Raw genomic sequence first — 27234 nt, 5'->3', positions numbered from 1 at the left:
TTAGAAATGTAATTTTAAATTATAATAAAATATTAAGGGTTTGTTTGATTTACAGTGAGAACAAAACAAGTAATATAGCACAATACAAGTCCTTGAATAATAGCACAAGGGCTAATAAGTTTGATATCAATGGGAGAAAATTTTTTTGTGTTATTTGCCTTTTGACCACACAATTAGAGTATAAAAATTTACAAAGTTATTGTAATACCTTTTGTCATATCATATGTTTATTTTACATTATTAAAATTATTTTATTTTTAAAAAATATAAATTAATAACTATTTACCAAAAAAATACTTAAAGTAATCAAACATTCATAAATAATTCACCAAAACTATTTATTTATAAGCTAAAACAATAAATATTATTTCATGATTAATTAATAAAAATTATTAGTCAAACACTACAAAAAAATTGCCATATACCGACACTTATCTATAGTGACGGTCAAATTTTATAGCTATAAACTGTTTTTACAAACAATACTTTAGAACTGTCAGAATAGATAAGATATCTACTGACGGATTTCGCTCCGTTAGTATAGTATTATTGTATTCTGACTTTTATCTATAGTGACGGTCAAATTCCGTAGCTATAGACTATTTTTACCAATAATACTAGATATTTACTGACGGATTTAGTTCTGTCAGTATAGCTATTATTGTATTATGCCTATTACCTATAGTGACGATCAAATTCCATAACTATATATATCTATAGTGATGATCAAATTCTGTAGCTATAAATTTTTTTTTTACCAATAATAATTTAAAATTGTCAGAATAGAGAAAATATTTACTGACGAATTTTATACCAACACAATTTTTTGACTATCAGAATAAATCAAATATTTACAAATGCATATTCTTCCATTAGTATAGCTAATATCAATGCTTATCTATAATGACGGTCAAATTTTGTAGGTATAGACTATTTATACTAACGAAATTTTATAACTGTTAGAAGAAATTAAACATTTAATGACACCTATTTTCCTATTGGTATAAATATTGCTATATTGATTATTATATATAGTGACTGGTCAAATCGTAGTAACTATAAATGGTTCATCCTAATAAAAAAATTTATAAATATCGAATAAATTGGACATTTGCTAATAGTTATGTTTAAAAATATATGTAGTTATATTAAAAAAATATTTTTATTAAAAATATATGAAAATAAACATTTATAAAAAAATAATTTTTTTAATTGTTATTTTTACTAATAATATTAATTATTATAAAAAGTTATGTTTTTAGACAATATATATTATATTTGTTTTTAAAAATTGAATGTGTTACATGTACAATTATTTTTAATAATTCATTAAAAATTTATAAATCTAGTTATTTAACATCGAAATTTACCCTAATCTTTTTAATGGTTTAACATATTAAAAATGTCTAAATAATTCTTCAACAACTCACTGTATATTAACATATTTATATATATATAAAAATCATCGCTGTCTTTCTCTCTCAACTTCTCTTTTTTAAGAAAAAATAAATAAATTTTTCAAAATTATTAAATAAATTTTTAACTCAATTATTGTTTTTTTTTTCCAATATGGACAAAGTATCAAAGCACAAATACACCCCATCACAATCATGCACCGGAAAAAACCAAACTTTCAATTTTTTCGTAATGTCGATAACTTTATTGTTGAGTTAATCAAAATATATTTTAGATGGATACATACCAAATTTAGAGATTAAATATATATATATATATAATTAATTCCATCATCATATATCCACCCTTTCACTTTGTACTCTTTTTGGATCTATTGACCAAATTGATGATAGAATTATTACTTTATGGAATCTCTGCCATTGATGATGCAGTTTAATTACAAATAGAAATTGCACATAATAATAATAATAATAAAAGACAATTGAAAGAAGTAGTACTTTGCCAGCACAAAGCTTGAAAACAGACCCAAAAATTTTGAAAGTTAAAAAATGAGGAGGGAGTTGGAAAATGGAATAGCAGAGGCAAAGAGGTAGGTGAGAGGACATTGTAAGTAATTCCTCTCTTTCTCTCTCTCTTTGTCATTTGATACCCCAAAAAGAGTTTCACATGCACCAATCAAAATCGGAATCAAGCGCGAACGAAGGTCTTCGGAAAACTCCGTCACGGCCGGACAATCAAAATCTAGGTATAAATCCTCATACTCCATTAGCTAGGGCATTTCTATCCGGTGAGAGTAGTGGTTTAGGGCAGTGAAGATGGAGATGAAGAGGCCGGTAGTGATGGTGGTTGAGGGATGGAGTGAGGAAGCCGGTAGTGATGGTTGTTGAGGGATGGAGAGCGAGAGAAAGATGGAGATGAGGAGGCCGGTAGTGATGGTGGTTGAGGGATGGAGTGAGGAGGCCGGTAGTGATGGTGGTTGAGGGATGGAGAGAGAGAGAGAGAGAGAGTGAGTGATGAGCGGTAGTGGGAAGACTGAGAGGACTTGGTCTCGTTCTCGACCCCTGGTTCTTCCCGGCGCTCTCGGCTCTCTTGCTCCGCCCCTCACTGCCCCTCACGATCCCGCCAATGTAAGCCCCTAAATCCCCGATCTCCTGATTGCTCTATCGGTGTTGATTCTCGACGTGTTTCTAGCCCTAGATCAACCGGTCTCGTCTTATCGATCCCCTTTTTTTGATGGGCTGTGAATAGTGATGTTTCTTGCTGGATTTCTTTTTATTTTTTTGGGTTTTTAGGTTGAATTTGTTGTTTTGATTTGGATCTTGATTTTTTCTTTTTCGGGGTTTTTTTATCTTTTGCCCTTCTTGGAGATTTTTAATGTGTTGCATAGGGGTTCTGTTCTCTTTTTAAAGATTGATTTTTAGTAATTGTGAAGATCTTGTAGCCTGGGGACTGGATTGTTTGGATTTGTTGAAAAATGGAAATTTTTTAGGGCGTTTGGGATGGATTTTGTTGTTGTGCTTGAAAATTTAGGGTTTCTGTTCGCTCCGGGTCATGGAGTGTCCTATGAATTGGTTGAGTTGTAGGCGTGGAATTGTTGTAGTGGTTTTCGTGCATTATGCGTTTAGACTTTGAAATTTAAACTGTATTGAAGGACGACCATGAGTGATGATGGAGAGAGGACGTGCCCCCTCTGTGCGGAGGAGATGGACCTCACTGACCAACAACTGAAACCTTGCAAATGTGGATATGAGGTGTGTAACTTGAACAGAACTTTGTTTTTGTTGTTTGGATAAAAATATCATACTCAGCCGAGTTAAATGCTGCCCCTCTTTTGTTATATTGACATTTAGTGTTTTGTAGTATGTGCTGAATCTTCTATTTTTCTGTGCAAACTCTAGTTCTCAATTCGACGGTGTTGTGCTCGATGAGGATAGTGGGGGTGTGCGGGAGCCAGTACAGCAGTGCTTGTGGGATTGTCAGGTGTTGGTTTTCAGGGAAGCACGCCTACTTGGAGGGGATTCCGACGAGTTGGGGAGCACACACGGCGTTGCTGGAGGAGTTGTAGGAGGAGTTTGGGTTTTTGAGGGTGAAGAGGGTGATGGTGGTTTGTAGGGTGGTGGCGGGGAGGGTGGCGCATGGCGCACTGCAGTGGTTTGACTGTGTATTGTATTTTATATATCAATTGCTTTAACTTTTGTTTGCAGATGTCTCAACCACAACTATAGTAGGACCTGACCTAGTTATAGACTTTCTCAAATTGATTGGTCAAAAGTAAGTTGAAATTGGGTTAAATGCTGCTATTTGTTCCCGATCTCAGCATTTTTACCTAATGATCATTTTCCTAGATTGATAGGCAAAACGGATACTGAAGAATTTAAGGATAAAAGCTCCTTCTTCAAACACAGAGTATAGGATTGTTGGTTTGAGTGAACTGCCCTGCAATCATCAATTGTGAGTTGTTTACTAATGGAGTACCAGCATTTTTTTTCTTATTGTATAGGTGATTTCTATCAAGCTATCTAGTGATTTGAAGAATGTGGTAAGGATTATGACCAATTTGTGAATTGACTTTTTGCTAATATGGTAATGATATGTTGATTTTCTTAGATTTATTCTCTTCTTCTGTATTTTCTTAAGATTAAAATCTGTTGATACTGATGCTAGAAATGATGAACTTGTTTCATGCTTGACTTTTTGCTAATACGGTAATGATATGTTGTTTCATGCTTGATTTTCTTAGCTTCAACCATCCTTGTTGATGTCATGGTAGAATTATACCCACCTCTTCAACATTCCAATGATTAACAATACTGTTAAGAGAATATACTTGTCACAATATTTTAGTTTGGAGTAATTGGAAATTTTCATCCCAAGACATTCAAGCAACAGCATGTTGTCCAATGGATTTTCCTAAACACAATGATTGGGAAACCAGAATTTTATCAGACTGAAAAGAAAGCACCAAAAAACATGTCCTTTTTCCTTACTGTTCATCAAAGAATAACTTGTTGCATTAACTAAACAAAGAATGGTAGACTCAGACATATGAAGGACTGTCACTGATACCTCTTCAACACTCCATGATAATTAACAATACTGTAAGAGATTCTCCCTACTTGCATTACCTGGAGTTGTTGGAAACACAACAATGTAAATTGCTGGATGGATTTCCAAAGACAAATAATTGAGAAACTAGATTCTTATCAAGGACTTGAAGATTGTTTGAACTAAGTGCACAATTTCTCAATTTCCACTTAAGTCCAATATACCAAACTGTTAAAAACATTTGAGTGCTTCTTATTGGAAATAAAGCCTCAAACATGCTTTTTTTCATGTTAATCCAAATCCACAGTTTGGTCGTAGTAGCAAAAAAACAGTTACTTTGATAAGGGAGACATTCAAAAAGTTGAATGGCCATTGATATTTCAGCTACTTTATCTTATGCTGAATTTTTGAAGAAATACAAGGAACTGGAATCTGTCTCATGGGATTATTAAGGACATTGTCATAGTGATGTTTTGAAATTCTATTTTCTTTCATGTAGTGACTTCATGTCAATACTATTTTACTTACACTTCTCTTTTGTGTAACAAACTATCATCAACCAGCTTTAGCGTGACATTTTGTGCTTTTTTTTTGTTGATGCTCTCCTTGTGGTTCCACCTTGCAAAGTTCTGGATGATTTTTTTTTCCTGAAAGAGAATGTTTCCTTTCTACCATGATTTACGTCCCTCTATATAAAAGTCAAATGCGTTTATCAGACACAACCATTCCAGTGATCCAGATTTGTGCATCTTGAAGAACTTTATCTGATATAGTGTCAGTCTCCATCAATTTTTTGGTTGGCCTTATCCCTTCGATTGGTTTCTTTTTGTATAATTAGAATTCTAATAATGCAACTAGAGGTGAAAAATCTAATTTCCCATTTGAACAATCAATATGTCTAATTCTACAATTGTGTTGGTGTTGTCCCTTCAAATGGGTCATTAAATGTGCCGAGAATCAATAGATAAAATGTTCGATTCTGATTAATGCTTCTCAAGTTGCAGATTTGATTAAGATGCCATTCTCTTAATCTTTGGAAATTCTTTCTTCTTGGTTCTCTATTTCTGTTTAACTAGTGTTCTTCGGTTTACATTCTTATTAAGAAGGATAGAAAATAGGTGTTCTTCAAACAATTTTCACCATTTTTTTTTCTGCATTTTGTACTGTATGGTAATTGCCAACACCAAGTACACCTTTTATGTCCATCATCCATGACAAAGAGATTCAGAGGCTTATAGTAAAGGTTTAGTATTATTTAGTACGTATGTTATGAAGTAGTATCCTTGTGTTCAAGTAATTTTATAGTGAAATTTCCAATGCTTGCCATGATTCATACAAATTCAGATTCCTTAGGCTCCACAGCACTGGTTTGAAGAGCATTAGAGTCTGAATTATTCTTTCGTATTTTTATCTGAAGAAGGTTCTCATCATCAATGTATGCCTCTATCTTCTTCCAATTCGCATCCTCTGGCAGCTCGATACGTCTAACATATCCATGCTCCCACCAGCAGCCTACTTTCCAATCCATTGATTCAGATTCTCTGCCCCTCCATTGCCCGCTTATCTCAACAACCTTTCCCTTTTCACCAGCGATCTCAACCTCACATTTCTTTGTACCTAATCAAGAATCCATGGCATTTTTCAAGAGTTTATTTAGTATATAATTAAAGACAAACACTGCTTTTTTCTTCATTATCATAAATGACAAAACTTTCATATAATAATTAAAAGTAGCAAGTGCAAGTGATGGAACTATAAGAGCTAAGAGAGGGAATAACTGAGACTCGAATAACATATACAATGATGAAGCACATACCTTTTTTTTTTTAATGGCTTTTAATCAGATGAACTAAGACTGAGAATAGTATATCATCTATCATGTTTTTAGCGTTTGATGCTATGATCAACAAGGTTGAATACAAAGATGGAAGAAGATATAATCCTTCTTATAACTTTTTTCTTTATCATGAGAAGAAGTTTACAAAGACTTACTTGGAAGTTCAGCTCTCAAGATATTGCTGAACACGCAAGTGTGTTTGTGGGTTCACAACATCAACAGAGCAACCACACATCATGTGCAGTATCTTTTAGGTTGGGTCACCTAAAAACCTAACACTCTTTGTATATTCATGCAGGCAAGGTTAAGTGTTGCATAAAAACAATTTTCTTCATCGTTCTTCTTTGAAGTAGATACTTGCATTCTTAAGTTAGGTAAGAATTCAATTTATAACTTGTCAACATGCAAACAAATATGTTAAGTTCATAGGAAAAATTTGGAGGAAGAGATTTATTTCTAGTTTAAAAAAATTAATGTTTTTCGATTTCTGATATCGATATTCATAGGAAAAATTTGGTTCTTTGGGACTTTTTGGTATCTCTATTGGTGTTTGTTTTTTTTTTCTTGAAAGGAAGAGTGATATTTCTATTCCACAATGTCTTTGTTTCTGGTCTGGATTACTTGAATGGTGAATTTACTTATTTGTTTTTTTTTTTTTGTGTTAATGAGGAGAAATCTTATCTCTCCCGGTATTCTTTATTTCATGGTAACTGTTTTTTGTGATGGAATGGAGTATTTCTTTTAGATGGGTTGTTATGTGAATAGAAATGGAGTACTTTTCCTTGCTGATTAATTTTAGTTTTCACTGAAGGATGAGAAATGCTTGTATTTCAGAACTTAACATATTTGATTCTTGTACTTCTCCTCTCACAAATGTTTATATGAACTATTATGGTATCTCTCATGGCATTCTATTTTTTATGGTTTGTGATGGTTTTGTTGTGCAGTGTTTTTAAATAGATGGTAATGTGGAGAGAGAGATCATTTATTCTTAAAGTGTCAACAAAACCTTATTTAACTCTTCTATTATAGATGAACTGGATTTGATTCCATTGCATGTTCAACTTTTTTGCATATATGGTGAATTTTTGCAAGCTCTCAAATTTGAATGTTTATTTTATTCCTGCAAATCAGGTGATGAGACATCCAGAGACTGGGACAAAGCATGGTCAAGTTTCAGAAATAAAGGGAAGAAATCAGCAATGAGAAAAATTACCTCCCTCTAATGCTTGTTTGAGTTTTATTTTTCCACATGATTACTAGGATGTTCTGATCAATGCCTACATAGATTGTTCTTTTATGGATTAGAGTGTTTATGTTCGTTTGGCAGTTGACTTTGGATGCTTATGAGCTTTTCTATAAAAGTGTATGGTTTTGTGTTCTGGTTCATCACCAGTCTTTTTGTAACTCTTTGGTAAATTGACCAGACTTTTTGATCTATATGCTTACTGCCTTTTGATATCTGTCCATGTTTCATTATTTAATTATTTTGGAGGTTGCTAATGGTGTTAGAACTGTGAATATGTGGTTTTATTTTTGTCTCTCTTGTATAAGTGCTTATTTTATAAATTAAATAATTGTATGAATATAATGATGATATTATGTGTTAGTAAAAAGACCATCATATCCATCACTAAAAGCTTTGAAAATTTATATTAAAATAGAGATATAGTGACGGTATTGTCTGTTAGTAAAAATTTATAAAACATTCATCCCATAGATGTATTGATGGTATTATCTGTCAGTAAAAACTTCTAAAATTTTTTCACTAAAGCTATACTGACGGTATTATTCGTCAATAAAAAATTTTAAAAATTTCAACATTATAGATATAATGACGGTATTATCCATCAATAAAAACTTTTAAAAACTTCATCCCTATAGCTATACTAACGATATTATCCGTCAGTAAAAACTTTTAGAATTATTTAAGAATAAGGATAAAGTGACGGACATGTCTGTCAGTATAGGTTATAACAACATATTCTTTGCTGTCAGTATATGCCAATGGGATATTGCAACAGGCTTAATTTTTATCAATATAAACCTATAGCGTCAAGGGATAATTTGACAAAAATTTTACTGTTGCAATAGAGTTTATGGCCGTCACTTTAGCATGAATATGGCTATAGTGACAGAAAATGAGGTTTTAGTGACGGATTTTTGACTGTCACTATATAACAATTTTTTTGTAGTGAAAACACATAAAACCCATATTTAGAGAGTAAACCCTAGCCCCAATTTTTTAAATTTTTTTAAGTTTTGCAAGATTTAGATAGGTTAAGAGTAATCTTATTTTAACAAAAAATAATGTTTTTCATTTAGTTATGCTGACAAAATTTTTGTACCATACCTTTTTGCAAAATAAATTTGTGAAGTTATGATCTACTTAATTACTGTTTTTTTATGGTACTATTGTCCTATTTATAAAATAAAATAGTAGAAAAATTATATAAGATATATTATATTGTATTTCAAATTTTTTAAGTGTCAAACTAACCATAAATATCACAATTAAGACATTCTTCATTTATCTAACCAACCTTTTACCTTTTTTACCATCATGTTTTGTATAAACAGACACTTTATTTAAGAGATTTTTTTATTTATTAAAATTTGAAATTATTTAGTACTATGTTGTCTCCAATCAAAAGAAGTCCTAAAGTCCTTGCTATATTAAATGTATGATATCAAATTCATTGAATACATGTCATTGGAAAGTGAACTCTAAATGAAATTGTTCAAATATAAATTTTGTGAATGAAGCTTATCCAAAGTTTTGTGGCGTGCATTGTTTTAATTAATAAAGGGAAATAATCAAATAAGAATTTAAGGATACTACTCAAGATGTGGGGACTAGAGCCTAGACGTCACCACATTCCTTATTTGAAAGATGTTCATTTAAGAAAAAACAAATTTATTAAAAAAAATTGAAGAACATGAAATTGTTTTTACAGGAATTAGGCAAGCAAAAATGAAGTACATAAAAGATAAAGTATATAGTCGAAGAAGTACAAAAGTGCTGGCATAAATAAACAAATCACTCAATCAAGAAGATATTTTTACCAGGGTAATCAGTGCAAATACTGAATCAAGCACTGATTGATGTATTTGAAACTTGCAACCTGCAAATCAAGGTGGCGAACTGGCGATCATCTCGCGTAGAAGGCCTCAGAATTGGATACTTTCTCCTATCAGTGTGGAAGGCCCTGTTCACTTACTCAAAAGCTCAAACTTTCGCATGCATGTACAAAACTAGAATGAATTATTTATTATAGTTTAATATCGGGTTTACTTTTCTGTGGTGGAGGATGGAAAACTTAAAAGGACCACCCCCGTGTGAAAAACATTATATAACTCCCATACAACACTTAAGAAGTGTACCCAGAGCGCTACAATGGAAAAAACACCAACAATTCCCGCCATCATCCTCTTCACTCTAACAATCTCCAGCCTATATCCCAAAGCATCATCCCTCACACGAGAACAAGAGAAGCAAACCTTATTACAAATCAAGAACTTCTGGAGCAACCCTACATCACTCCAATCTTGGGAAGACAACAACAGGAGCACAACAACAACAGCACACTGCAACTGGTTTGGCATCACCTGCTCATCATATGATTTCATCACAGACATCTCACTCCCCAACCAAAACATCTATGGCCCAATTCCTGACTCTTTCTGCAACCTCACCAACCTAACCCACATCGACCTCTACGACAACTACATCTCCGGCCAATTCCCAACATCCTTGTACAACTGCTCAAATCTCGAGTACCTTGACCTTGGCCAAAACCTCTTAGTTGGAACCATCCCTTCCGATATCAATCGCATCTCTTCTTCCCTTGTATATCTCAGCCTCGAAGCTAACAACTTCAGTGGTGATATACCTCCAAGGATAGGCCAACTTCCAAATATCCAGTCTCTTATTCTCGATAATAACCTTTTCAACGGCTCGTTTCCGGCTGAGCTCGGACAACTCCACTCTCTCCAAACACTTTGGCTTGCCTACAATCCGTTTACTCCAGCAACCATTCCCCTGGAGTTTGGCAAACTCAAGAACCTTCGCTTTCTTTGGATGACTCAAGCTAATCTCATCGGCAACATCCCAGACTCTTTCTCCAATCTCTCAGCTCTTCAGCAACTCGATCTCGCTAGGAACAACCTCACTGGTCCGATCCCGGCCAGCATCTGGATGCTGCCAAATCTTGAGTACCTTTACTTGTATGCCAACCATCTCTCTGGTAAGATTAATGGCACAATTGGAGCTCTTAACCTTGTGAACATAGATATTGGAATTAATCAGCTTACAGGAACAATACCTGAAGATTTTGGAAAGCTCAACAGTTTGACAGGTCTTGGCATTTACTTCAACAAATTCTCTGGAGAGATCCCATCGAGTGTTAGTTTGCTTCCTTCATTGACCAGCGTCCGGTTCTTCGATAATAATCTCACTGGGGTTTTGTCACCAGAGTTTGGTAAACACTCGAAGCTGTGGGAATTTGATGTCAGTAATAATAGGATCTCCGGTGAGCTTCCCGCTGGGCTTTGCGCCGGTGGGACTCTGACGTCGGTGGTTGCTTTTAATAATAATCTCACCGGGAGGTTGCCGGACTTCCTCGATCACTGCTTGACGTTGGATAATATCCAGGTCTATAACAATTGGTTGACTGGCGATGTCCCATCCGGGCTGTGGTCAGCGCTGAACCTTACCACGGTCATGATGTATAATAACCAGCTTTCCGGCACTCTGCCGCAAAAGCTCTCGTGGAATATCTCCATACTCATGATCGCCAACAACAGGTTTTCCGGCGAGATACCATCGAGGGCGGAGAATCTCCTGGTCTTTGACGCGTCTTACAACCAGTTCTCCGGCGAAATCCCGGTGAATCTCACTGGCATCTCAAGACTCCAGTTCTTGTCCCTCCAAGGGAACCGGATCTCCAGAGGGATCCCTCGATCGATCTCAGCACTGAGGAACATCAGCATACTCAATTTGAGTTACAACGAGCTCTCCGGGGAGATCCCCGTCGAGCTCGGGTCTCTGCCGGTGTTGAAGCTGCTGGACCTCTCCGGGAACCAGCTCACCGGCGAGATCCCACCGGCGATGGCGGAGCTTAAGCTGCCGTTCTTGAATCTATCCTCGAACAAGCTCTCGGGCGAGGTCCCGGCGGGATTCCAAAAAAGCTTCTACGACGACAGCTTCATTGCGAACCCCGACCTCTGCTCGCCATCAACGGTTCTCAATGTCAGAGAATGCGGTCGCAAATCCAACGGTCGAAATCACACCTCAGTCGCTCTCATCCTCCTCTTGGTTCTCGGGGGACTTGCCTTGCTCGGCATGGTACTCTTCACTATCGTGGTGGTGATCAAGGACAGCAAGGGACGACGAATAGTCGTTGGCCTTGATCTCGGCCCATGGAAACTGACATCATTCTTCCAGTCATTGGATTTCACTGCAGAACGAATCTTAAAAGGCCTCACTGATGAGAATCTCATCGGCAGCGGTGGCTGTGGGCAGGTGTATAAGATCATCCTCGGGAATTGTTCCGGAGAGATCATGGCCGTTAAGAAGATCAGAAACAGCAAGAAGTTGGATTTCAGACGGGAAAAGGAGTTCCGAGCGGAAGTCCAGATTCTGGGAACTATCCGGCACACCAACATATATAGTGAAACTCATTGCCTGCATCTCTAATGGTGATTCTATGTTACTTGTCTATGAGTACATGCACAATAAGAGTCTAGACAGATGGTTGCACGCTAAGTACAGGTCTGATCAGTCCAATAAAAATGTCAAACTGGATTGGCCTACTAGATTATCAATAGCAATCGGAGCAGCCAAAGGACTTTGCTACATGCATAATGATTGTAAACCTCCAGTTGTGCACAGAGATGTGAAATCCAGCAACATTCTTCTTGATGATGAGTTCAAGCCGAAGATAGCGGATTTCGGGCTTGCGAGGATGCTGGTGAATGCTGGTGAGCCAGAGTCAGTATCAACTATGGCTGGTACCTTCGGATACATGGCGCCAGGTGAGGATGAAATACATGTAACAGTAAATTTCACTAGTCAGTTAATTAGGTGCTAACATTTTGAAGTGAATGTTGAACAATATGCAGAGTGTGGTTATACTAGGAAGGTGAATGAGAAGGTTGATGTGTATAGTTTTGGAGTGGTGCTACTGGAGCTCACAACCGGAAGGGAGGCTCGTGATGGTGGTGATGAGGGTTCGCTGGCAGACTGGGCATGGCAGCACTTTCAGGACGGCAAGCAATTGATCTATGGCATAATAGATGATGAGATTAAAAACCCTGCATATATGCAAGAGATAGACACAGTCTTCATACTAGGCATACTGTGCACGGGAAAAACGCCTTCAATGAGACCAACCATGAAGCAGGTGTTGCAAGTTTTGGAACTGGCCCGGTTTAGGCCCATTTCTAGAGTTGGGCCGGGTCGAGATTTCGTCTTGTACAACCAAACCTAACCAATCAAACTCTTTTTTCTTGCCACCAGGTTGATAGTGATCGTCCCCACTACACGTGTATTATATATTGCTTTTGTTATCTACAAACAGCTATTTTTCAGCAATTGGATACTTTACACAATTACACTAATTAATAATTTTTTTACGGTTAAATCATCTCAACCATTATATTTACCCGATCAAATTATCTGTCTTTTATTAGCCATTTTATGACCCTTCAGTTTTTTTCTAGCCCTGGATCAAAAAAATTAAGATAAATGTTAAGAAAATGTATTGAAATATAAACATTATGAGTATACCAAAGTAATAGGTTCAAATAACATTATGAGTATGAGCTAAGTAATTGTGTAAACAAAACTAGCAACCCTAACTTGTCCCATTTTAAGAATATGAAATAGATTTATGATCAAATTATTTAAAATTTGTAATGAGGGTTTTTTAAATAGATGATTTTTTTTTAATCGGTTGCTAAACTAAATTAATAATAATGAATTAGAAATGAAAAATGTTGCTTTAAAATTTGTATTTTCTTATTGTGATGCAAGAAGGAATTGTCTATCCCTTCTTATTCTAGACCCTTTTACATGGGAAACATAATTTATAGCCTAATTCCTGCCTTATATCAGAAATTCTTATTTTGAATTTAAAGTGTAGTAAATTTCATGTGTTGCAACAAGGTGCTATCAGAATCATTTCTTTCATATTTTGTTGATAAGTAATGTACGGTACAATGTAGAAACACTAATAAAAAAATCTTACAGATTTCCAACCCTTACCAACTGATTATTAGTTGAACACTAACCAACTACAATTGATTAGAGATAAATAATAGTTATATGTTAAGCAATTGATTATAAACATAAATGAAGAATTTACGTTGAGAGATTGTTAATCAAAAGTGACATTAATGTACGTGAAAAAACTTCATAAGAAATGAAGATCAACAAAGAAAACAATAATGTTATTTAAAGCACGCAATAGAAATTGCTTCTTTAATTCAGCCACATGCATGTGATTTCAAAATCTTGTCACTTAGCATCCAATGCAGTAGAAAATCTCCAAGAGAGACTTGGAAGATTCATCCTTCGTAATTAACACATCAAATAAAATTTCCTATCATAAAAAATAGTGCTCAGAAAATTACAGACAAAATAAACATATAGTATATAATTACAAATTGCTTACAGTTATTTCTCTTAGATAGCTTATGTCAAATATTAGTTCTAAAAGTATTCCCAAAAAAATGTCAAGATTGCTCAAATTAAACTCTTAAATGTTCTTTTATCATCCATTACAAGAAGAGTTTTACAGAGCATGTAAACCTAACCCAGACTGATTCTGCTACTTCTCAATTGATAGTCCACACAATACAAAAAATACTAGCAAATTTCCTTTAATTCCAGAACAAATAAAATTAGTATTCAATGAAAACCAATATCTCTTCAAGTAAAAATAACTAAGACCAATCTCACTCAGAAAATTTTTTTCTTTGGATGCATAAAGACTGTTGTATTTAAGAGCTACAATTCCTCATAGTTACAAAAAAAAAAGAATTTCACACTAATTAATGTTTGCCAGAAAAATAAAATATTTAACATCAAAAGCAGATACCACACAAGATCTTGACAATGGGAAGCAATTCGTTCACAATAACCGCCCAAATTAATATCATTCCCCCAAACTCTACATGCCTGGAATTTAAAACACATGAACAAACTTCTTTTCTTTTTGGTAAAATTTGGACAAGCCATATCAGAGATGCACATATAAGGAGAATTACTATTTCAATACACTTGTGCCCATCATGTGCTAATAGATCAAAAAGTCATTGGCTCAATACAAACTTGTATAAATAATTTTTTTAGAGTAAAATGAATAAACCACACTTTATTTTAACAAAACTACGAGGATAAAATAGTAAAACAAAAGAATAAACAAATAAAGTCAATAAAAAAAACTATAAAGAGTTTACTAATAGTGGAAGAGGGCACGATGCTAATTCGGTCTCTCAAAAATATCAGATGATTTTAATATCAAAGTCAGGGTAATCAAGCATCGCAACATCAGCTTCTCAAGAAGCATTTAGAAACCCGTTAAACATGTTGATGGCAAAATTGTCCAGTTGAGACTAAGAGTCCTAATGAATATGAGACTTTTTTAATTATTGAGACTGACTCCTCAAATTTTTCTTTTGTCCAATTGAACACCTTTCTTTTTTTTAAGTCCTTTTTGAACATTAGAGGATAATTATTATTATTATTAATATTATTATTATTAAATTGAATGATTAAGTTTGTTAAACTTATCATGAAGAAATGAAAGTCAAGTAAACTTGGCAAGATTCTCATGAAAACATAAATTCCAAGAATGAATTTCATGGAAAAAAGAGCAGATGCATGCATGGAACCCTCTTATACTATTCTCCAAAGACTACGAGAAGACTGAAAAGAGTCTACAATAATGAACGACCACAGATATGACCAGCAAAGCAAAAAAAACCTCATTATAAAAAGTTGTATACATTACTTTCATAAACCTATTTAATAATATGAATGATATCAATATTCACCTATACTTTATAATGACTAATATCTATGCAATTTATTAATTTTAATTAAAAAATATTATGAAGGTAATGACTTACATTTATTAATTATTTAGGTATCTTCAGGTTAAGGTCTTTCGTTCAGATAGCAAGATGCCATTGCCTATCCCACGAACCGCAAATATGATTAACTTTTTCCCATCCAATCATATATTCATATGCCACATTTTTAGAGAAAGAGAAGGAGCTTATATTATTACTTGTACAGCAAAAGGATAATCTAAATTATTATTAACTTAATTTTTTTTACAAAGCTAATCAGCACAGTAAAAAAGAAATGCACATACAAAAATGCATCACGGTAGTTTAAAGACCCTTTAAAAATTTACTATGTGAAGTTGGCTAACATGCGAGACAAGGACAGTATGTTTCATGTGTCCAAAATGATATATCATCGACCAAAACCCCACAATAATAAATCCCCTATCATGCAAAGATTACAAAAATTAATATCATATGAATATAATATATTTGTAAAACATTATTTATTAACCGTGTAATTTTGAAAATTGTATCATTAAAATAAATATTTATTGAAATATTGCTCCGCCAATATTTATAAAACTAACTTCATATGTGACTGTGGCAATAGCCTGGCGGTAAAACATTTAACTCTCATGCGGGAAAGTCGTGAGTATAACTTTTTCTTAATACATGATTAAGACCTAATAATATAAAAAAGTAGGGTGAGTAGTAAAAAATTTAAAAATAAAATAAAATTAAAAAAATTAAAACTAAAGACTAACACATTACACAATTAAATCAGTGTTTTGCACATTGCTCATTAGCCTATATTACCTCGATCAGCTTCCGTATTTTTTTTTTTACAATTACAGTTAAAAATAAATAAATAAATAAACTATTAGTTTATTGAGAAAAAAACAAAACAAACAAACAATGACCAACAAAATCAGTAATAAAACAACTAGATAAACAAAAACACAACAAACAAACAAACAAACAAACAAAAACACCTAACCAAAAAGCCTACAATAAAATTGTAAGATATTTCATCATCAACCACAAAAACATAATCTATTTTTCAATAACCCATACTGTAAATCAATTTATTTCCAACGTTATTTCCAAATTTAAGCACATATTTACTAAATGGGGGAAATGCTATAAAGTACATGTTCTTAAAAATGGACTCATATAAATTTGAGAAATATCAAAAGCAATTATCAATCATTATTTCACTTTGACCTTATTATATGTGATATTGGCTCCTATCAGTTAGATCGCCAATGACGTCTCCTGCAAAAATACCATTTTGTTAACTGTTAAATAAAATTTATATGTTCATACTACTTAGAGTACATAACACATACTCCCTCCATTTCTTTTTAGTTGTCAATTTTACCTAATTCATACCGATTAAAAAAAATTAGTTAAAAGCAATTGATTATCTATATTTTATAAAAAAAATTATTATTTTTCAAAACTACCCCTATTTAAAACTCCACTAAATGGAGTATATAATTTAATCCTTAGTTAATTGTGATTTATAAAAATTGTACAAGTTCATTAAATTAAAGGGTAAATTTAGAGGAAAAAAACATTTAATACTGCACAAAATTTCTTATGTAACAAATACTCCCCTGTTCCTTTATATCTGTCATAAACTCATGTTTCTTTTTATCTGTCATTTTTTAACATTATGAAGCATTTATTATTATTTTTTCCAAAATTACTTTAACATTATTAAATTTTTTTTTTACAATTTAATATGATAATTCTCTGCTTGCAATTTAATATGATAGAGATATGTGAAGATATAAATTAGGGGTAATTTTAAAAAAATAACTAATTTTTTATTAAATTATATAAAATAACCAACTTTTTTTGGTATTTAAGATTCGGTTATTATAAAAAAGAACCAGAGGGAATAAAAAGGAACAAAAAAGAGCTCAAAAACGTGACAAATAAAAAGAAAAAGAGGGAATATTTCATACATCACATGTAACATTTTAGGGATTTCTTTTTAACTTTTCACACTATAACAGATAACATTATCCGTCTCTCTCACTTTTTTTTAAAAAACAAAAAGAATCACCAAACAATAACCTTTTCCATGGCTAATGTATGTCGTCGCTTCACATCCGTTGAAGCACTTTTTTGACTAGAGCATATTTATTTATTTTTTTTATATAAAAAAAAATGGATGAGCCACATGAATAAAAAAAACAAAAAATACAACACCAACAAAAATTAGCAAACAAAAATAAAATAACAAAACAAATCCACTAAACATAGGCACAAAACAATACCAAACCCTGTAGACCTAAACAGTCGGCCTGAACACCTATTTGACAAGAGCACTTTTTGATCTTTAATTTGGATCACAATATTTACAATGTTTTATAAATTACATTTATTATATAAAATATCATTTATAATAAATATTATTATATATTATATTTGAATGTAAGAATAACCACTATTCTTAATTAAAAAAATCTATATAAAAATAATTTATAATTTATTTACAAACACCTATTGACACCAAATTCTTTGCATAAAATGTTTATTTCAGATAAAACCTGAAAATTCACACAAAATGAAGACATTAATATATTAACTCTACACCTATGGGCATCCCTAATTTATCTTAAATGACGTTTGTCACTTATTTGTAAAAATAAAATAAAAAAATTTAATTTACCTATTGAACATAATAATATCGTTATATATATTCATTAAAAAAAACATGATTTCTTCGTTAAAATAAATTATGCATCTAATATTAGATGCATAGACTAAGAAGTGCCCTTTACCTTTACCTTTACCTTTTGTATAAATACCAGCAAACATCACAAATCTTTTCCCACGCAAATGTAACAGTGCTCTAATGGCAAACACAAGAATAACTCCCGCCATATTCCTCACTCTAATGATCTCATACTTATGTCCCAAAACTTCATCCCTAACACCAGAACAAGAGAAACAAACTTTACTACAAATCAAGAACTTCTGGGGCAACCCTGCATCACTCCAATCCTGGGAAGACAACAACAACAACAACAACAACAGCTCAAAAACAGCACACTGCCACTGGTTTGGCATCACCTGCTCATCACATAGTTTCATCACCAACATCTCACTCCCCAGCCAAAACATCAATGGACCAATACCTGATTCTCTCTGCAACCTCACCAACCTAACCCACATCGACCTCTACTACAACTACATCTCCGGCCAGTTCCCACCATCCCTCTACAACTGCTCAAATCTCCAGTACCTCGAACTTGGCCAAAACCTCTTAGTCGGAACCATCCCCTCCGACATCAACCACATCTCATCTTCCCTTGTTTATCTGAGTCTCCAATCAAACAATTTCACTGGGGATATACCTCCAAGTATAGGCCAACTTCCAAATATCCAATCTCTTTTTCTCAATGATAACCTTTTCAATGGCTCGTTTCCGGCCGAACTCGGACAACTCTCCTCTCTTCAAACACTTTGCCTTGCCTACAACCCATTTACTCCAGCAACCATTCCCCAGGAGCTTTGCAAACTCAAGAACCTTCGCTTTCTTTGGATGGCTATGACTAATCTCATCGGGGAGATACCAGACTCTTTCTCCAATCTCTTATATCTCAAGCAACTTGATCTCTCTATGAACAAGCTCACAGGTCCTATCCCAGCCGGTATCTGGATGCTGCCCAACCTGCAGATCCTGAACTTGTATGCAAACCATCTCGACGGTGAAATCAACGGCACAATCGGGGCTCTCAATCTCCTCGAGATTGATATCTCAACTAATCATCTTTCAGGAGCCATAGCAGAAGGTTTTGGAAAGCTCAAGAACTTGCAAGCCCTTGCCATGTACAATAACAACTTCTCCAGTGAGATCCCTGCAAGTATTGGGTTGCTTCCATCATTGATAAATATCAGGCTCTTCAATAACAGACTCACTGGAGTTTTGCCACCAGAGTTGGGTAAACACTCAAAGCTATGGAATTTTGATGTCAGTGACAATAGGATCTCCGGTGAGCTTCCTGTTGGCCTTTGCACTGGTGGGGTTCTGACGTCGCTGGTTGCTTCCGATAATAATCTCACTGGAAGGCTACCAGAATCCCTCTGTGCTTGCCCGAGGTTGGATAATATCCAGGTCTATAACAATAGCTTGACTGGTGATATTCCAGCTGGAATGTGGTTGGCAGTGAACCTGACAACGGTGATGATGAATGATAACCAGCTATCTGGCACTATGCCGGAGGAGGTCCCGTGGAATATCTCGAGACTCCAGATCGCCAACAATAGGTTCTTTGGCACAATACCATCAAAGGCAGGGAATCTCCAGGTCTTTGAAGCAGCTAACAACCAGTTTTCTGGTGAGATCCCAAGGAATCTTGGCAGCTTCTCAAGACTTCAGCTCCTGTCTCTTAGTGGGAACCAAATCTCCGGTGAGATCCCCAGATCAATCTCAGCACTTAGGTTCCTTAACACACTCAATTTGAGTCACAACCAGCTCTCTGGGGAGATCCCACCAGAGATCAGGTCTCTGCAAGCACTGACGACGCTGGATATCTCAGTCAACAGGCTCACCGGCGAGATCCCACCAGCAATAGCGGAGCTTAAGCTCACCTTCCTGAATCTATCATCGAATCAGCTCTCCGGTGAGGTCCCGGCAGCGCTTCAGAACAGCGCCTACAATCAAAGCTTCCTCGCCAACCCTGGCCTTTGCTCATTATCACCCATTCTCAATCTTGGAGCATGTGGTCACAAATCTGATGGTCGAGATCACACCTCAGTTGCTCTCATCCTCTTTATCGTTCTCGGCATACTTGGCTTGCTCAGCATGGCACTCATCGCTGTCATGGTGGTCAGGAACTACAAGGGAAAAAGGGACAAACTGGATCTCACCAAGTGGAAGTTGACACTGTTCCAGTCGTTGGATTTCAATGAGCACCAAATCTTAAAAAGCCTCACTGAGGCTAATCTCATTGGTAGTGGAGGTGCAGGAAAGGTGTACAAGGTCGTCCTTGGGGATCATGCTGGAGAAATCATGGCTGTTAAGCAAATCAGAAGCTGTAGGACATTAGATTCCAAACTGGAAAAGCAGTTCCAAACGGAAGTCAAGATACTGGGGACCATCCGCCATGCCAACATAGTGAAGCTCATTGCCTGCATCTCTAATGTTGACTCCAAGTTACTAGTGTATGAGTACATGGAAAATAAGAGTCTAGATAGGTGGTTGCACAGCAAGCAAAGATCAGAGTCTGATGAATATGTGAAATTGGATTGGCCTACTCGATTGTCAATTGCGATCGGAGCAGCTAAAGGGCTTTGCTATATGCATTATGGCTGTAAACCTCCAGTTGTGCACAGGGATGTAAAGTCAAGCAACATTCTTCTTGATAAAGAGTTTGGGGCGAAGATAGCCGATTTCGGGCTTGCAAAGGAGTTGGTGAACGCCGGTGAGCCAGAGATAGTATCAGCTGTAGCTGGTTCCTTTGGATACATACCTCCAGGTGAGGATGCAATACATGCAAACAAACTGAATGGGGTCAGTCAGGTACTAACGTCTTGAAATGAATATTGAACTTGCAGAGTATGCTTACTCAAGAAAGGTGAGTGAGAAGGTGGATGTGTATAGCTTTGGCATAGTGCTGCTGGAGCTCACCACTGGAAGGAAGGCCCATGATGGCGGCGATGATGGCTCGCTTGCAGACTGGGCATGGCACCACTCAGATGGCAAGCAGTTATTTGAGGCCTTAGATGAGGATATCAGAGACCCAGCATATATGCAAGAGATTGAGACAGTCTTCAAACTAGGGATCATGTGTACCGCAGCATTGCCTTCAAGAAGACCGACAATGAAGGGTGTGTTGCAAGGCCTTCTCCAGTTTGATAAAATGGTAGCAGTTTGTGATCAGATTCAGACCAATTTGTCTGTCCAATGTGAGAGTTCAAAGTGAGCTGCCCTCTTGCTTCCCGGAGTTTAGGCATTTAAAAGATACAATTCCGTCACCATACAGGATGAGTGTTGACAGTACATACCATAAATAATAGCACCTGTTGCTCTCATACACAAGCTGTAGTCATGCTAAGGATGGAGACTTAACTGATCTTAGCCCTTATTTTCTGTCAAAAATCAGGCAAATTGTTCAAAATGTACCTTTTGCCATAATAAAAGCTGTATGTTAATGTAGACACTGATATGAAAAACCTCTAACAAGCAAAGGACAAGTCTACAGTCATCCTAAAACAATATACTCAAATAACATTATCAGCAGGAGGCAAGTCAATTGGAAACAAACAAAACTGGCAACCAATATAATTAATTATATATATTGGATTATCTATCTAAGTATGTCTCCATTTATTATGTTGCAAACAAATAGATATTTATTTTTATAACTCTTATCATTACATTGTATATTTAAATTATTTGTTGATTAGGATTAAAAAATGTACCTTCTCATTAAAGTATGTGCATAGAAATTTTTATGATTCTATGTTTAAGTAGAGTCTATGTATATTTACAAATTATATAATTATACGATATTATAACCATATTCACATATATTCCTTACTAACTATATATATTTATATATACAAAAATCATATTTTATTTTATAAAAATTATCTAAATGTTTCACTATTAAAATATAAAAAAAAAAAAAAAAATAGTAACGATATGATAAAAACATGTTGATTCATTACTTTATAACAAACATTTTTTTGTTTTTATTTTTTAAAACTTATTTTTCTAAAACAATAGTAACAAACATCAGAAAACAGAAAATAAAATAAAAAATGAGTTTTTTGAAAAACGTTTCCAAAACGTACAAGCTTCCATGTTAAGAATGTGATACGGGTCAACCATCAAATTGCCTATAATTCTCCCTGTAACCCTATGATTTTAGGAAATTATTTAAAGAAATGCAGTTTGGGAAATTAAATTAAGGGAATAAAGAAAAATAATGGCCAGAAAAAAGTGATAAAAACACAGACTCAGTAGGTTAAATACCCATACCTATTGCTTGTCACACAAACAGATTATGAAAGCTAAATTCAAATTCTCTGTTTGAATAATGCAGCAAGCCTTCAAAATAGGGTAGTACAACAATATGAAAGGAATGAGCTTCGTCCTTTATCCCCCACTCCTATGAATGCAAAAATTAAGAAAGGAATGATCTCCTTTATAATACCAAACTCCTATGAACGGAATCACAAAAGTAATATCTATTCTTTTATTGTAGACTCTTATGAACAGGAATGATAACACAAAACCTAAGTCCATCACCTACATCATATGAATAATTCCTTTTTGAATTTAAATGAACTAAATTTCATGATGCATCAGGATGCCATGAGAATAATTTTCTTTCATATTTTGTTGAGATGTAATGATATACCATAGAAAGAGTACTAAGACATCTAACTAAATGTTCCCTCAAAACTGATTACTGATTGGATACTAATCACATAGAAACAGATTACAGATAAATAATGTTTATCGTGTTATTACTGATACATCTACATCAAATCAAGTTCATTGATCCCACCAAAATGGAAAGCAAACTTGAAGTCAATGGGTGAATATCTACCTGTATAAATCAGTATGAGTGGGAATTACAGGGACAAGATAGTTCCCAAATGGTGAATCAACACTTTTATAGTTTCCAAGACATCCTTCTTGTTGTGCCTGTGTCACTGCAAATTTTTTGGCTTGTTGAACCATCAAATCTATCCCCTCTGAACGTCCTACTGAAACCTGAACATTGCAAGCGTTAAAAAATCGGATCAGATGAACATGGAAATGAATTTGTAAAATAAATTCGCAAAAGCATAATGGTAAGCTACATACAGACGGTGCAGCTTTGCCAATGGAAGCTGATTCGGTGACAGACCTACAAGAGAACAAACAGAACCAACATAAAAAGAAAGGTTAGACACATGTTATAAGCACAGACTGGGACACCATATACATCCACGTGACATAGAACTTATTTGGCAGAGGTTCATGTGCCTGAAGTATTCAGTTTCTCTTCACTACTACAATTATATCTCACACTTCTTCATCACAAGTTCAAACATCTCAAGCTTTTCTCAGTGACAGTATCAAATACCACTACAAGTTTTTGTAGTGCCATGAATAGAAATTTCCTCTGTACAATCTCCTACAGTTATACTAAAACCATGAAAGGCAGGTACCTTATGCTTAGAGATGGACAATTTAAAAAAGAGTGAAAAGATGTACCAAAGGTTTTCTCCACTTGGAGAAAGACAGTTATTGGATTCAAAGGCTGTGCAGGATGGGAGAAGAAAGCTTGTGGAGTATTTGAATATTTAATAAAGATCAATTATGCTGAGAGATTGTTTATCAAAGGTGATGATGTATGTGAGAAACTTCCTACACAATAAAAAAACAAAAAACAGCTAGAAATATATATATCTAACACCACAAGCAGAAGTTGTTATTCGATTCAGCCTATCATGATTTCACCAGAGTTTTCAAGAAATCTCTGGGAGAGATATGGAAGGTTCATCCCTAGTATAAAACCAAATCAACTAACTTCATCATCATAATCAATATAGATCAGCCAACTACAGACAATATAAATATATAGTATACACTTACAAAATGCTTAGACTTCTACCCCACAGATAGCCTCTATCAAACATTAGCTCTAAAAGTATTCTAAATAATTGTCAAGGTTGCTCAACCTTCACTCTTTATGTTCCCTTATCTTCCATTATTGGTTAAGTGCTCCCTTTGCAAAACAAGGCCAGCAGGATTTGCAACCTTGAGCGCAGATAATCCACTACAAACAAAAAATACTAACAAATCTCCTTCAATTCCAAAACATGATAGAATTGTCATCCACCAACATCTCTAAACTGAGGAAAAAGTAACAAGTCATAGAAGTTATCACTAAACAAACAAAGAGAAAGCGTAAATTGCCCGCAGGACGAAGTTCTACTTGCAAATACTCCATCTTTGATCAACCGCACCCAACAAAATTTCACCTTTGGATGCATCAAGCTCTTTATTGTGTTTCAGAATTACAATTTCTCATACTTACAAATAAACTTTCATACAAATGCTTACCAGAAGATCAAAATTCAACATCAACAACACATCCCCAAGAATTGCAATCAGATCCACCAAAAGAACAACTAAAAAACCAAGATCCTGATTCAAAACCACCACCCAAATTTACATCATCCCCCAAATCCTAATTGGCCGGAATCGAAGCACATACATCAATAATTTCGAAATTAATCGAACAAATAACAAACTAGTGCAAGATTTCTCAAAAATAGAGAGAATTCATGAGAATGTTACCCCTTCTCCTCGATCTTTCTCCTCTTCGAAGCCGACGACATTGCTCTCGCTCTTGCGAAAGCTGCTGCTTTTTCGATGATGGCTTGATGGAGCACAATTCTGGATGAGGATGATGGCAACCCAAAGCCGTTCATCTAAAATTTCTTATCCCGAGGTAATGGAATAGAGATTAATTTTCTCAAATAATTATTAATAATAAAACACCCAATAATAATCAATTCTTGTAAACAAACTAAAGTGGAAAATAGAAAATCCAGATTATAAATCGAGGTAAATAAATATAATTATTAAAATTAATGAATAATGCTCCTTTATTTTAAAACATGGTGGTTATTGAATATATTAAATCATGGTTTTTTTTTAGAAAAGCACTGGTCGGCTAAATATTTAATTCAATCAAACAACTAAAAAAAATAGAGTAATGTTATATTGAACGAACAAACCACACGAACCAACCACACAACAGATGTGGCTGGTGACGTGGACTTTTGATTTTTTTTTTAATTTAAAAAAAAAATAAAAAAACTAAAAAGGGGAGAAACACCCACGTGAGGCTCTCCTTCTCTATCTCTCGTTTGGTTCTCTCTTTCCCTCCCGGCCGGCTCTTCCCTCCCCTTTTTCCGGCTCCGTCCCGGCCGCGGCTTCCCTCCGCCGATCCCTTCCCAACTCCCGGCGCCCGTCCTGGCCGCCGTTTCCCTCCCGGCCGGCGCTTCCCTCCCCAGCTCCCGGCTCCGTCTCGGCAACGGGAGCGGCGACCGGAGAGGGAAGCGACGGGAGCGGCCACCGGAAAGGGAAGCGACGGGAGCGGCCACCGGAGAGGGAAGCGACGGGAGCGGCCACCGGAAAGGGAAGCGACGGGAGCGGCCACCGGAGAGGGAAGCGACGGGAGCGACAACCGGAGAGGGAAGTGACGGCAACCGGAGAAGGAAGCGACGGGGGAGGAGGAGGTGGCTTGAACGGCCGCCGAGAGAAGGGGAGGGAAGCGACAGTCGCCACGACCGGGAGATGCCCTAATTTTTCAAGAAAGAGAGATGCCCTACTTTGTTTCTCCCTTTTTTAGTTTTTTTAATTTTTTTTAAATTAAAAAAAAAATCAAAAGTCCACGTCACCAGCCACATCAGTTGTGTGGCTGGTTCGTGTGGTTTGTTCGTTCAATATAGCATTACTCAAAAAAATATGAGTAATGCTATATGAAGCGAAGCCATCACACGAACCAGCCACAAGAATGATGTGGCTGGTGATGTGTCAATTTTTTTTTTAATTTTAAAAAATAAAAAGGAGAAACAAAAAACAAGGGCATCTCTCTCTCTATCTCTCTCTCACTCGGGGTTCTCTCTCTCTCTCTCTCGATTCTTTCCCAGCCGCTTCCTGGTCGCCGCTTCCCTCCCCTGTTCCCGGCCGCCACATCTTTCTCCCGGCTGCCTACTCCCGGCACCCGCTCCCGGCACTAGTTCAGGTCGTCGTCTCCCTCCTCCGCTCCCGGCCTCGTTCAGGCCGCCACCTCCCTCCACCGCTCCCGGCCCCCGTTCAGGCCGCCACCTCCCTCTCCCTCTCTCGGACGCTTCCCTCTCCCGGTCCCGGTCCCCATTCCGGCCACCGTTTCCCTCCCCTGCTCCTAGTCCCCATTCCGACCGTACACGAACCTCCCTCGCCCCCGGTCCCCATTCCGGACACCGCTTCCCTCCCACGCTCCCAGTCACCACTACATCAAAGGTATAATTTACTTCATTTAATGTTTTTTAATGAGTAAGATTAGAGGTGTCAAATGGGCCGTGTCGGCCCGGGCCCGGCACGACCCGGAACGATTTGGGTCGTGCCCGACCCCGAGCGCGATGCTACGGGAATCGTGTCCGGGTGAGCGCGACCAGAACCTGGCCGGGCCGGGGCCGAGAATCTGTGGCCCGTGGGTCGGCCCGACCTGTTGCCCGGTGGGGTGGCGGTTGGGCAGTGCCGGCCCAGACCTGGAGCCGCCCCATAGCGATCCACTTCTTAATTTTTTTATTTTTTTATTTTTGTGAGTATTAAAACTTTGAATTTATTTTTTTCTTTTTTTGCTTTGATAGAAAGACATTTTTTTACCCATCCCAACAACTATCTAACGGCTAGTTTTATGGGTATTTTTAGTCTTTTGGTGTAAATGATAATTTTTGCCCTTTACAACAACTATAAAGCGGCTGGTTTATGAGGGCATTTTTCGAATAAAAAAATATTAAAAAAATTATAAATACCCCTAAATTCAAACTAAAATTTCCACACCAAACTCTCTCATCTCTCAATCTAATTCTCTCTTTGGCTTCTAAGTGCAACTTCCAAGCTTCAAGTTTGCAAATCCAAGTTTCAAGTTCATCATCAAGTATCTCAATTGCACTCAAAAAGAAATCGGCACCAAAAAAATCGACTTCGTAAATTATTTGTTAAAAGCAATTGAGGGTAATCCGTTGTTCTTAATTTTTTTAATTTTTCATAATGGCGGTTCTTCTCCCAACTTTCCCTCCGATAATTCTCCGTTTGGTTTTTTATGAAAATACCCGTTAAATTC

The 27234-nt window shown here is 35.9% G+C and overlaps 3 protein-coding genes and 1 long non-coding RNA gene across 6 annotated transcripts; all 4 read left to right on the top strand.

The window, feature by feature from the left end:
- Positions 1-1913: 1913 nt before the first annotated feature.
- LOC120280418 lies at positions 1914-7738 on the top strand. Of its 3 annotated transcripts, none has more exons than XR_005542335.1 (5): positions 1914-2161; positions 3068-3167; positions 3315-3687; positions 3770-3867; positions 7433-7738. It is a non-coding gene; the product is annotated as an uncharacterized LOC120280418 (long non-coding RNA). The 3 variants fall into 3 exon arrangements; XR_005542333.1 differs by having other exon boundaries at positions 1916-2161; positions 3762-3867; XR_005542334.1 differs by lacking the exon at positions 1914-2161 and adding an exon at positions 2524-2543 and having other exon boundaries at positions 3762-3867.
- Positions 7739-9334: 1596 nt separating this feature from the next.
- On the top strand, positions 9335-12128 carry LOC120280012 (receptor-like protein kinase HSL1). Its single transcript, XM_039286713.1, has one exon. The coding sequence runs from the start codon at positions 9696-9698 to the stop codon at positions 11994-11996; it is 2301 nt and encodes a 766-aa protein (XP_039142647.1). The 5' UTR covers positions 9335-9695; the 3' UTR covers positions 11997-12128.
- Positions 12028-12789, top strand: LOC120281214 (leucine-rich repeat receptor-like serine/threonine-protein kinase BAM1). The gene is made up of 2 exons (XM_039288092.1): positions 12028-12334; positions 12422-12789. Exons 1-2 carry the CDS (start codon positions 12028-12030, stop codon positions 12787-12789), a joined length of 675 nt encoding a protein of 224 aa, XP_039144026.1.
- A 5122-nt stretch (positions 12790-17911) lies between these two features.
- On the top strand, positions 17912-21352 carry LOC120280359 (receptor-like protein kinase HSL1). Its single transcript, XM_039287181.1, has 2 exons — positions 17912-20871; positions 20951-21352. Exons 1-2 carry the CDS (start codon positions 18246-18248, stop codon positions 21316-21318), a joined length of 2994 nt encoding a protein of 997 aa, XP_039143115.1. The 5' UTR covers positions 17912-18245; the 3' UTR covers positions 21319-21352.
- Positions 21353-27234: the final 5882 nt, after the last annotated feature.

This window comes from Dioscorea cayenensis, chromosome 17 (genome assembly GCF_009730915.1).
Source record: "Dioscorea cayenensis subsp. rotundata cultivar TDr96_F1 chromosome 17, TDr96_F1_v2_PseudoChromosome.rev07_lg8_w22 25.fasta, whole genome shotgun sequence".
Classification (NCBI taxonomy): Eukaryota; Viridiplantae; Streptophyta; class Magnoliopsida; order Dioscoreales; family Dioscoreaceae; genus Dioscorea; species Dioscorea cayenensis.
The sequence above is the reverse complement of the archived record's forward strand: the minus strand, read 5'-3'. Positions and strand labels throughout refer to the sequence as shown.